The following is a 13,415-nucleotide window of genomic DNA, read 5'->3' on the forward strand; positions in this document are numbered from 1 at the left end:
AGCAATTCAAAAAAATGCCTGGGGCATATGGGAGGGAGATTTGTTTTCTAGTCTCAGAGATGTACTGGAGGACCAGGGATCATTGGAAGACTTCTTTAGGAACAAAGGAGCTGGCAGGCATCATTTCCTTCCCTTGCCCCACCCCCCCAACACCCCCAGCAAAAACACACAACCACCTGCAGAAACCAGCACGGCACTGATATTTCACTACCTAATTTGCTAACACCAATCCCCCACCCCCTATCCAACACCTGTGCATGTTGCAGATCTGTCCCCTCCAATGTGCTCTTGTTTGGAGCTCATTCAAACCAGGGACACAAGCCTGGTAATGTGCAAACACCTCCAGCAAGAGTCAGCACCACTCCAAAGTGACTCCTGCTGTAGGGAGACGGAAAGATAATTACACAAGTAGTCATATTGTGGCCCAGCGGTGGGATGGGGGCAAATAATTGGTCTGATTGCTGGCCCTGCCCACCAATGAAAGAGTCTTAGGGGACAACACAGGGAAAGCACCCTGCAGTTTGGAGCTACTGCATCTCTGGAAAAACCTGGTATATGACTAAACTTCATTCTGGCCCATTAACACTACAGGGACCAAAAGCTGACCAAAACAGCAAGGAGAGCCACTGCAAATGCTTGCACTAAAGGAAAGAATAGCTCAGCCACAGCAGCAAGGCAAAGAATACACATAGAAGACACCCCAGAAGTGCCAGATTCTCATGAACAGGGGATACTGCACTGCAGGGCACTACAGGACCTCTTCTTCATAAGGCCACTACTTTCAAGAGTAGGAGATATAGCTGATTTTCCTAACACAGAGAAACAAACACAGAGAATTAGACAAAATTAGGAGACAGAGGACTATGTCCCAAATGAAAGACCAGGACAAAACCACAGCAACAGACCTAAGTGAAATGGAGATAAATAATTTGCCTGATAGAGAACTTAGAGTAATGGTCATAAAGATACTCACTGGACTTGAGAAATGAGAGGAGGACATCAGTGAGATCCTTAACAAAGAGATAAAAAAAGAACTAATCAGAGATGAAGAATACAATAAATAAAAAACACTAGATGTAGCAGACTAGAAAAAGCAGAAGAATGAATCAGTGACCTGGAAGACAGAGTAATGGAAATTAATCAAGCTGAGCAGGTGAAAGAAAAAAAAAATATGCAAAATGAGAATATATTTAGGGAACTCAGTGACTACATCACAAGCATAATAACATTTAGATTTATAGGGATCCCAGGAGAAGAGAGAGAAGGGGGGGGGCAGAAAATTTATTTGAAGAAATAATAGCTGATAACTTCACAAATTTGCAGAAGGAAACAGAAATCCAGATCCAAGAGGCATGAAGATCCCTCAACAAAATCAACCCAAGGAGGTACACTGAGCCACACAGTAATTAAAATGACAAAAAGTAGTGATAAAGAGAGAACTTTAAAAGCAGCAAGAGAAAAAGAAGACAGTATGTAACAAAAGAAATTCCCTATCACTACCAGTGGATTTTTAACAGAAACCATGCAGGCCAGAAGAAAGTGGCATGATATACTCAAAGTGTTAAAAAGAAAAAAATCTGTAGCCAAGAATACTCTACCCAGCTAAACAAGACAAACAAAAGTTAAAGGCATTTATGACCACTTAAACTAGCCATACAAGAAATGTTAAAGGTGACTCTTTGAGTGGAAAGGAAAGACCATAACTAAGAGTAAGAAAACCAGGAAACACAAAAGCAGTAAAAATAAGTACATTTGTAAAAATGAGTCAAGGGACTCACAAAATAAAAGAGTGTAAAGTATGACACCATATACCTAAAAGTGGAGGTGGGGAAAGTGTAGAAGAGTAAAGAATGAGTTCAAACATAAGTAACTATCAACTTAATGTAGACTACTATACGCAGAAGATGTTATATGGAAACTTAATGGTAACCACAAATTATAAAGCAGTAACAGATATTCAAAAAAGAGAAAGGAATCTAAGAATATCACTGAAGAAAGCCAAGTTACCATGAGAGAAGAGGAAAGGGAAGAATGGAACAGAGAACTACAAAAATAACCATAAAACAAGTAACAAAATAACTGTAAATACATACCTATCAATAATTACTTTGTATGTAAATAGACTAAATGCTCCAATTAAAAGACATAGGGTAATGGAATGGATAAAAAAACAAGACCCATTGGGGCACCTGGGTGGTGCAGTCAGTAAGCACCTGACTCTTGGTTTTGGCTCAGGTCATGATCTCAGGGTCATGAGATGGAGCCCCGTGTCAGGCTCTGCACTGGGCATGGAACCTACTTAAAATTCTCTCTCTCCCTCTCCCTCTGCCCCGCCCACTTGTGCTTGCTCTCTTTCTCTCTCTCAAATAAATGAATAAATCTTTTTTAAAAACCAGAACAATAATATTCATCTATATGCTGCTTACAAAACTCATTTCACACCAAAAGACACCAGCAGATTGAAAGATGGAGAAACATTTATCATGCAGATGGATGTCAAAAGAAAGCCTAGGGAGCAATACTTATAGCAGACAAAGTAGACTTTGGAAAAAAACCATAACAAGAGACAAAGAAGAACACTATATAATAATAAAGAGACAATCCAAAAAGAAGACATAATAATTGTAAATATGCAACCAACATGAGAGCACCCAAATATATAAAACAGTTAATAACAAACACAAAGGAACTAATTGATAGTTACTTTAACACCTCACTGGCATCTTGGACAGATTATCAAAACAGAAAATCAACAAGGAAATGGTGGATTTGAATGACACATTGGACCAGTTGATTTAACAGATATATTCTGAATATTCCATCCTAAGACAGTAGAACACATATTCTTTTCAAATGCACTTGGAACATTCTCCAGAATAGAGAATATTCACATTACACCACAAAACAAGTACCAACAACTTCAAAAAGACTGCAGTCATACTATGCATCTTTCCTGACCAAAATGCTATGAAACTAGAAATTAACCACAAGAAAGAGCACAAATACATGAAAGTTAGTAAGATGTTACTAAATAATGAATAGGTCAATAAAGAAATCAAAGAAGAAATTTATTTTTATTTATTTATTTTTTCAAAGAAGAAATTTAAAAAATACATGGAGACAAATGAAAACACAAAGGTCCAAAATCTTTGGGATGCAGCGAAAGTGGTTCTTAGAAAGAAGTATATAGTAATAAAGTCCTACCTCAAGAAACAAGAACAATCTCAAATAAACAATCTAACCTAACACCTAAAGGAGCTAGACAAATAAAACAAGTAAAACCCCAAAGCCAGTAGGAAGGAAGGGAATAATAAAGATTAGAGCAGAAATAAATGATATGGAAACTAAAAAAAACAACAGATCAATGAAACCAGAAACTGGTTCTTTGAAAAGATCAATAAAATTGATAAACTTTTAGCCAGCCTCATCAAAAAGAAAAGACAAAGGTTTCAAATAAACAAAATCAGAAATGAAAGAGCAGAAATAACCAACACTACTGAAATACAAAGGATTATTTGAATTTCTAGAAATATATAACCTACCAAAACTGAATCAGGAAGAAATAGAAAATTTGAACAGGGCAGTTACTAGCAATGAAATTAAATCAGTAATCAAAATACTCCTAACAAACAAAAGTCCAAGACCAGATGGCTTCACAGGGAAATTCTACCAAACACTTGAAGAAGAATTAATACCTATTCTTCTCAAATTATTCCAAAAAATATAAGAGGAAGAAAAACTTTCAAATTCAGTCTGTGAGGCCAACATTATCCTGATACCAAAACCAGATAAAAGACACCACAGAAAAAGAGAACTACAGCCTAATATGTCTGATGAACATAGATGCAAAACTCTTCAATAAAATATTAGCAAACAGATCCCAAGAATATGGTAAAACAGTCATTTACTACAATCAAGTGGGCTTTATTCCTGGGATGCAAGGATGGTTCCATGTTTGCAAATCAATCAATGTGATATGTCATATCAATAAGAGAAAGGATAAAAACGATATCATTTCAATAGATGCAGAAAAAAGCATCTGACAAAGTACAGCATCCATTAATGATAAAAACCCTCTGCAAAGTAAGTACAGAGGGAACGTATCTCAACATAATAAAGGCCAAATATGAAAAACCCACAATGAACATCACTCAATGCAGGAAAACTGAGAGTTTTTCCCCTAAGATCAGGAAAAACACAAGGATGTCTACTGTCACTACTATCCTTCCACATAGTATTAAACATTTTAGCCACAGCAATCAGATTAGAAAAGGGAATTAAAGGCATCAAATTGGTAAGGAGACAATCCAAAAAAAACTCTATTTGCAGACGACATGCTACTATACATAGAAAACCCTAAAGACTCCACTGAAAAACTATTACAACTGATAAATATAAATTCAGTAAATTTGCAGGATACAAAATCAAATGTACAGAAATCCATTGCATTTCTATATGCTAATAACGAAGTAGCAGAAATAGAAGTTAAGAAAACAATCACATTTACAACTGTATCCAAAATAATAAAATACCCAGCAATAAACTTAACCAAGGGGGTGAAAGACCTGTACTCTGAAAACTTTAAAGCATTGATGAGAGAAATTGAAGAGGATGCAAACAAATAGGAAGATATTCCATGTTCATGGATTGGAAGAGCAAATATCGTTAAAATGTCCATACTTCCCAAAACAATCTACAGACTGAATGCAATCCCTATTAAAAAACATCAACAGCATTTTTCACAGAACTAGAACAAATAATCCTAAAATTTGTATGGAATCTCAAAAGACCCAGACTAGCCAAAGCAATCTTGCAAAAGAAAAAACAAAGCTGGAGGTATCGCAATTCTAGATTTCAAATTATATTACAAAGCTGTAGAAATCGAAACACTATGGTACTGGCACAAAAATAGACACATAAATCAATGGAACCGAATAAAGAGCCCAGAAAATAAACCCATGATGTTGTGGTCAATTAGTCTTTTTTTTTTTTTTTTTTAAGATTTTATTTATTTATTCACGAGAGAGAGAGAGAGAGAGAGAGGCAGACAAAGGCAGAGGGAGAAGCAGGCTCCACGCAGGGAGACTGAAGCGGGATCTTCAGGATCGTGCCCTGGGCCAAAGGCAGGCGCCAAACCGCTGTGCCACCCAGGGATCCCGGTCAATCAGTCTTTGATAAAGGAGTTAAGAATATGCAGTGGGAAAAAGGCAATCTCTTTAACAAATGGTGTGGGGGAAACCAGACAGCTACATGCAAAAGAATGAAACTGGATCACTTTCTCATATCATACACAGAAATAAACTCAAAATGGATTAAGAACCTTAGTGTGAGATCTGAGACCATAAAAATTCTAAAAGAGAGCACAAACAGCAATTTCTGTGACATCAGCCGTAACATCTTTCTACATATGTCTTCTGAGGAAAGGGAAACAAAAGCAAAAATTAAGTACTGGGACAACATCAAAATAAAATATTTCTGCACAGCAAAGGAAACAACCAACAAAACTAAAAGACAATCTACTGAATTGGAGAAGATACTTGTGAATGACAAATGTGATAAAGGCTTAGGATCCAATATATAAAGAAGTTATACAACTCAACACCAAAAACCCAATTAATCCAGTTTGAAAAAAAAGAGAAGACACGAATTGACATATCTCCAAAGAAGACATGCAGATGGCAACAGAGACATGAAAAGATTCTCAACATCACTCATCATCGGGGAAATGCAAATCAAAACCACAATGAGCTATCACCTCACCTCTGTTAGAATAGCTAAAATCAAAACCACAAGAAACAAAAAGTATTGGTTAGGATATGGAGAAAAAAGAACCCTCCTACACTGTTGCTGAGAATGCAAATTGGTGCAGCCACTGTGGAAGACAGTATGGAGGTTTCTTGAGAAATTAAAACTAGGGGCACCTGGGTGGCTAGTGGTTGAGTGTCTGCCTTTAGCTCAGGTCATGATCCTGGATTCTGGGATCAAGCCCTGCATCAGGCTCCCCACAGGGAGCCTGCTTCTCCCTCTGCCAATGTCTCTGCCTCTCTCTGTGTGTCTCTCATAAATAAATAAATAAGATCTTAAAAAAAAAAAGAAATTGAAAATAGGAATACCCTATGATCCAGTAATTCTACTATTGGGTATTTGCCCTAAGAATACAAAAACACTAATTTGAAGGGCTATATGCACCCCTATGTTTATTGCAGCATTATTTACAATAGCCCAGATACAGAAGTAGCCCAAGTGTCCATCAATAGGTGAATGGATAAAAGAAAATTATCTATCTATCTATCTACCTGCCTTCCTATCGACACACACACACACTGGAATATTATTCAGCCATAAAAAAGAATGAAATCTTGCCATTTGCAATAACATGGATGGATCTAGAGAATATAACGTTAAGTGAAATAAGGCAGTCAGAGAAAGACAAATACAATATGATTTCATTCATATGTGAAATTTAAGAAACAAAACAAACAAAGGGAAAAGAAGACAAACCAAGAAATAGACTCTTAACTATAGAGAACTGATGGTTACGGGGGGGTGGGGTGGAGGGAGGATGCATGAAATAGGTGAAGAGGATGAAGAGTACACTTATCTTGATGAGCACCGGACTATATGGAATTGCTGAATAATTATATTGTACACCTGAAAATAATATAACACTCTATGTTAACTACAGTGGAATTAAAATTTAAAAAGAAATCCAATCTGAATAGACAGCTATAAATACATCCTTTACATGACAGACAAGAAAACTTTTTTTTATCATAGGTTATACTTGTCTCAAAATAAAAATCAATCAGGAGGCACAGGAAGCATAGGATAACTTAATTTTTATGTTTAAAAAGGAAAATAAGAAATGTTATATGCATCTGCTTTATTTACTTATTTTTTAAAGATTTTATTTATTTATTCATGAGAGAATGAGAGAGAGAGAGAGAGAGAGAGAGAGAGGCAGAGACACAGGCAGAGGGAGAAGCAGGCTCCATGCAGGGACCCTGATGTGGGACTCAATCTCGGGACTCCAGGATCATGCCCTGGGCTGAAGGCAGGTGCCAAACCGCTGAGCCACCCAGGGATCCCAAGGAAAATAAGAAATGTTATATGCATCTGCTTTAAAGTTAAGGAGCCATGAATGAAACATATTTAAAAATATAGATTGTATTTCAACTCTACATCATGGTCAATTGAGAAAAAGTCACAAGTTAAGACAAAGGAGAAAGAGAATAGAGAAGTAGTATCTGTAGATATATTTATTAAGCTACATAAAAATGTTTCCTTTATATTCAAAATGTATTAGCTGGACAGGGTGTAATTCTCTAAAGATTACGGTTACTTTATTCAATTGGCTGATGTTAAAATGTACCTTTTAAAACTAGTTGACTTTGAACAGAGGAAACAGTGGATATAAAATGCAGTGCAGACTACAACAAACAGGACAGTGACATACATTCATTCGTTCATTCGTCTCAAAAGGCTAGAGGAAGCTTGCCATTGCACATCTTGTGGTAAATGTGCATTGGAGAGATGAAGGAAGCAAAAAAAAAAAATGTAAACATGCAAAGACAACATTAATCTAGGAATGAAGGTGAATGTTAGCAAATCAAAGCTTTGTCATGTGGTGGGTGGCCTGGAGATAATGTATTCATTCTTTAAATGCTATTTGTTGGAAGTTTGAACTTGGTCATGAACTTGAGGTGGGGAGCAGGGCCTCTCTTTGCATTCCATCAGCTGTCCTAGGAGCTCCAGGTGAACCAGGGGCTGGGCCCCATTGGCTGGGGCAGAGGTCATTCATCACCAGGCACATCCTGGAACCCAGACTCCATGTTCAGGTGGCACCTGAAGGATATAGAAATCCTTCCAGTGAAATTTTAAGGGGAGCCAAGACCTATATTATTCCCAACAACTCCCTGTCTCTGTTACCACCAATCCTAGAGACCCTTTTAAAATCAACAAGATGTCTGAAGTTAACATCATTTAGACTTGCTCCTTTGTTTTTTAAGATTTTTAATTAATTTTTTTAATTTAAATTTTAGTTAGTTAACATATGGTGCAGTACTGGTTTCTGGAGTAGAATTCAGTGATTCATCACTTATATATAATACCCAGTGCTCATCATGGCAAGTGCCCTCCTAAGTGCCCATCACCCAGCTAGCCTATATCCTACCCCACCTTCCTCCAACAACCTTGTTCTCTATTGTTAAGAGACTCTCATGGTTTCCCTCTCTCCTTTTTCTCTTTCCCCCTTTCCATACATTCATCTGTTTTCTTTCTTAGGTCCCATATGAGTGAGATCAAGATGGCATTTGTCTTTCTCTGACTTATTTCATTTAACATAATACACTCTAGATCCATCCATGTTGTTGCAAATGGCAAGATTTCATTTTTTTCATGGCTGAGTAATATATATTATATATAATACACACATACACGTATGTGTATATATACATATATACACATACATATATATACGTATATGGCTCTCTCCATAGTTTGGCCATTAGTAGTAATGCTGCTATAAACATCGGGGTGCATGTATCCCTTTGAATCTATATTTTTGTGTCCTTTGGGTAAATACCTAGTAGTGCATAAAAAGATGCTCAACACCACACATCATCAGGGAAATACAAATCAAAACCATGATGAGCTATCACCTCACAGCTATCAGAATGGCTACAATTAACAACACTGGAAACAACAGGTGTTGGCGAGGATGCAGAGAAAGGGCAACCCTCTTGCACTGTGGGTGGGAATGCAAACTGGTACGCCACTCTGGAGAGCAGTATGGAAGTTTCTCAAAAGTTTAAAATAGAGCTACCCCATGACCCCATGACCTAGCAACTAGACTTGCTCCTTTGGGTTAAGGAATCCTTTCTCCAGAAAGCTGTTAATTAAATGAGTTTTTATTTTAAATGAAGATTAAACATATTAGTGTCTGTTCACAGAAGCAAAACTTCTGATTGAGATAACTACTAGTCACCCCGCTGACCAGGAGGATGAGCTCTGAGGGGAAAGGAGGTAGCAGGACAGGTCACACTGAGCAGGAAACGGTGCTGGGAAGGCTGAGAGTACGAGAAACTACTTGGGGAGCAGGATGTGTGTGGCACTGTGAGGTGGCCCCTAAGAAACAGTTATAGGGGTGGCTGAGAAAAGGTGAGAGGAAAAGTGTTCATCAATGTGATCAAGGGGTGAGGCCACAGTGAAAGCTAGCTACTTCAGTTTGGCCCAGTGTGGCACTGCTGCCCAGTAAGACCCAAGTAAGACTGGGATGGCCAGATCACAGGTGCCTGTCCTCATATCACTCTGGGTCCCAGTAAGGAACAGATGGCATACTCACATTGGGATAGTTGGAAGAAAGTTTAATAACTTGTAAAACAAAAAAAACAAAAAAAACAAACAAAAAAAAATAACTTGTAAAACTGTGCCCCGGGTGTAGGGACACAAGGACAAGGCTGGATTGGGAGTCAGCAGCAGTGGGCTCCCTTGCTAGCCCAGGCGTGAAGGCATGGAGTTGCAGGGGAAGGTAGTGACTCCCAGGACACAGAACAAGAGCATTGCTGCCAGACAGAGCAGGGGACATTGGGTTCCCCAACATCCCTGTCCTCCCGCCTTCTGATTCCTACCAGTGCTTCCATTGGCCAAACCCAACTACAGGCCAGAGGGAAACAAGTCCACTAGGCCACACCTTTCAGGCCCTGGGACATGGAGCAAACTGAAGAAGGTTCTGGGTGGATCTGGAGGTGCAAAGCCAAGATACTGCACAGCAAGCGATGCCCCCAGTGGGCAGAGTGGAGCAAACTTTGATGTCTCAGGCTGGTGGCTATCTCACCTGCCAAATTTGTGCAGTAAAAGCTGGAAATGGCATATCCTGCTTTTGGGAAAACAATAAGGCTCTTTTGAAAACATTTGTATTCCTAAAATCAAAGTATTTCTCTCTCTCTCTCTCTCACATTTGAGGTTTTCCTGATGCCCAGAGATGCACAGTCCTGCTTAATACAGAGAATTCACTGCTTCTGTCTGGGGAGGGAAGGGCTCCCTAAATGATGCCTCCCTAAATGACAGCAGCAGTATCCATTTTAAGACCCTTTACTTGCCACTGAGTGTACTGATGTTTGCAATGATAATGAGAGGTAAGAGGCTGGGTGGTAGCTTCCATTCCAGTTCTCTTATCCTTGTAGAAAAACCCAACTTCCACATTCATGGCAGTCCTCCTCTGATCTGAATTATCTCCACTCTCCATGAAAGCAGTTGGATTGAATTCTCTAAAAATGCTTTCCTTCTTGGAACTTGCCAATTCTAATTCCCAGTAAAGTGCCTCTTTCCTTATTGTGGCTGCCTTCCATTTTATGCATGTGATGGTTTCCCTAATATGTTTTTAATTTTAAAACATATTTATTTGAGAGAGAGAGAGAGAGAGCTCGTGCGTACAAGCATGTGTGTGTGTGTGGGGGGGGAGCGAGGAGAGGCAGTGGGAAACAATCTCAAGCAGACTCCCCACTCAGTGCAGAGCCTGACTTTGGGCTTGATCTCACACCCTGAAATTATGACCTGAGCAGAAATCAAGAGTTGGATACCTAACCATCTGAGCCACCCAGCCAGCACCCCCCTCCCAGTCTCCATATGTTTTTACATTCACCAGGGTACCTTGGATTTTTTAAAGGATAAAGCAAGCATACATGAAAGAGTAGATAAGCACTGTAAAGGGAAATGTATTCGTGAGCTGCTCTCATGCCAGCAGGGGAAATGGCGTGTCCTTGGCATGCATATACCGAATGAATCCATCCGTACACTGTCCCTGCAGTCCACATCCACCCGACCGCTGTTCAACAACAGCCTGAGCAGAGCCAGGTTTCCTCTCCTTGCTGCCCAGAATGCGGCATTGGCAAGTGGAGTTTCCTTCTGCAGAAGCAAAATGAGACAGGATCTTAAAACTGTTATCAGTTCCTATGACCGCTTCTATGCAAATATATACTATTCAAAAAGCAGAATTTCCAGATGTGTTGTAGCACTGGAAGATAGCTCCTCCAGTAACAGATGATTGTAATATACTTGGTTAGGGAACACATTTTATTTTATACCAGATACCAGAGTGCAGTTATGAAGAGCAGTGTTGTTGATAATGTAGCACTATTAATACCCCATTTCCTACCAATGTTCTCACTTTCCTGCTTCTGTGTCTTTGTTCACAGTTTCCTTTTTGCTTGAAAGGAGTTCTTTCCCATCCTTCAAGGACAAGGCTCTGCTTAAATGCTATTTCCTCCCTGAAATGTTCCCAAATCCTTCTTCGCCTCTGAGCAGAAAGAGCTCTCTGCCAATTCTGACCTCCCCAACCCTCACCTTTTCTTTCCCCCAACTTTTCTACCGATTCCAGCTTTTTGGGTCAATGCCTCACCCTCCCTCCACCGAATTTTCTTTGCTTCAGCTGGAACTTGCCAGAGGATTCAGTTAAGAAAGGAATTCTGGGCATAAAACACTGTTATGTGTCCTCATACGGGATTCTTCTTTCCATTGCTGCCTTAAAGTTACAAAGTTAATGTTGGAACCATCCTATGGAAGGAATAAAGCTGGCAAACAGTTCTTCAAAAATCAGAGTGGCAGCGTTGACTGCAGTAAATCGCCTTTTCTAAAACACATCAATCTGGATCTGTAGGGAACAGTCCATGGCAGGAGAGGGTGGGGCTGAAAGGGAGGCTCTGGAACCAGATAGCTCCAGGTTTCAACCTCAGCCCTGGGCAAGTGATTTGGCCTCAGTGAGCCTTACACTACCTGGTTTGGAGTTTCTGGTAAGGATTAAATGATGTAGATTAATTGGCCAAATATGGTACCCAACACATCATAAATGCTTACAGATGCTTCTTTCCCTCTGTCCACTTTTCTTTACAGAGTTAGAATCAGTAGGCAAAATTAAATTAAATATTGTTACTATAAGAATTTTGCTGGTTTCAGGAAATTTTCTAGCATTTAAACTGTTTAACAAAAACCTTCTTTGGGTGGGCTTAAAACACTTTTCTGACACCAAAGCCTTTTCATGCAATATATCTTTTAAATGTATTGATAATGTATTCAATTCAATATCTTATTTACCTATGCTAAGTTAAAAAGAAAGCACAATATCACCCACAACAAGGAGCCATCTGAAGATTAAAACAAATTTATTTTTATTTTTAAGTAATCTCCACACCCAATGCGAGGCTCAAACTCACAACCCCAAGATCAAGAGTTCATGCTCTACTAATTGAGCCAGCCAGGTGCCCCTCCATGGAGCCATCTAAAATGAAAGCACAGTGAGAGCACCATGAAGGCAGCATTTGTTGGTATGAGGGTTTCTTTTCTGCAGCCCTTCAGCTCACACACGACTTAGTGCTCTTGTGCATTCTTGGAGGAGAGCGTGGCCAAGCGGGGAGTGTTAAGCAGGTTGCAAACATACTTTAAATAGTTTCCTGGTGCAGGTAGGAAGAAAACAAAAATCACCTTAAATTCCAGATGAACAATTTGTTTTCCCCAAAGGTGTAAATGTTATGGTCCCAGGAGTTTTCAGGCCAAAATGCAATGATGACATTCACACCCAGTGTTGGTGGTTTTTGTACCAGGCTAAGTCCACCATTGTAGCTGCCAGTATGTGGCTGAAGTGATGGCCAGGCAGGTCTGACTTGTATCATAAATCACGGAACAATACCCTTTCAGTAGAGAGACCGTACAAGGCCAAAACGAAGTCTGGAGGGTGAATTAGGAAGAGAACTTAATATGCACCAGGGAACAGCTCTGGTGGCTTTTCTTGAAACATGAAGACTTGAGAGTAATAAATTGTAAATCATTTTTAGTGATTTTGTTGTTTCCATTTAACCCCAAATTATTTTCAAAACCATCGGCAAACCACAAACTTCTATTGTCATAACAAGCTCTTCTGCTGGGAGCCTCTCTTGTCTTGAGGATGGCCTTATGGCTTCCTCTCCTGTCAGGGCTAGATTTCCTGGTTTCCTACAAGGTTTTAGAAACTGAGCTTTGTGAAAAGCTATAAAGATTTCCTTCTCTCTCAAGTGGCTGATTTACTGGGAGGTGGAAGGAAGATAGTCAAATGTGGCATAAGAAAGTGCTGAGTTCAATTTCTGAGCCTACTACTTCGCAGCTCTGTGACCCTGGCGAGGTTATTTCTGTCCCATTGCCAGGAGTAGTAACTCTACCATGTTTTGTTAGAGAATTAAAGGAGAGAATACACGTAAACTCAGTTTGATAGTGAACACTTGGGAAATGTTAGCTATAAATGCACAGTCCTCACAGCTCTTTGAAATTCATTTGCTTGGTCACTGGCATGCATCAGGGACAGTGGTACTGGCCAGGGGCTAGGCCAAGAGGTACAAGTCAACCTTGATCTCTGCTCTAATGGTCTTACGGCCCAGTAGGAAAGTGAG

The 13,415-nt window shown here is 39.4% G+C and overlaps 1 protein-coding gene across 6 annotated transcripts in view; it reads right to left on the minus strand.

The window, feature by feature from the left end:
- Positions 1-13,415, minus strand: part of ANKRD29 (ankyrin repeat domain 29) — a 60,418-nt gene that overhangs the window by 41,749 nt on the left and 5,254 nt on the right. For 4 of the 6 annotated variants that reach the window (XM_072735098.1, XM_072735099.1, XM_072735100.1 and 1 more), the window contains exon 2: positions 10,795-10,905. The exons of 1 other annotated variant lie outside the window; for it this stretch is intronic. In XM_072735098.1, coding sequence (XP_072591199.1) covers positions 10,795-10,905 — 111 coding nt within the window. Of the gene's footprint in view, positions 1-10,775; positions 10,906-13,415 lie in introns of all 6 variants that reach the window. One more of the 6 variants, XM_072735097.1, reaches the window with a different exon arrangement.

This window comes from Vulpes vulpes, chromosome 13, assembly GCF_048418805.1.
Source record: "Vulpes vulpes isolate BD-2025 chromosome 13, VulVul3, whole genome shotgun sequence".
NCBI lineage: Eukaryota > Metazoa > Chordata > Mammalia > Carnivora > Canidae > Vulpes > Vulpes vulpes.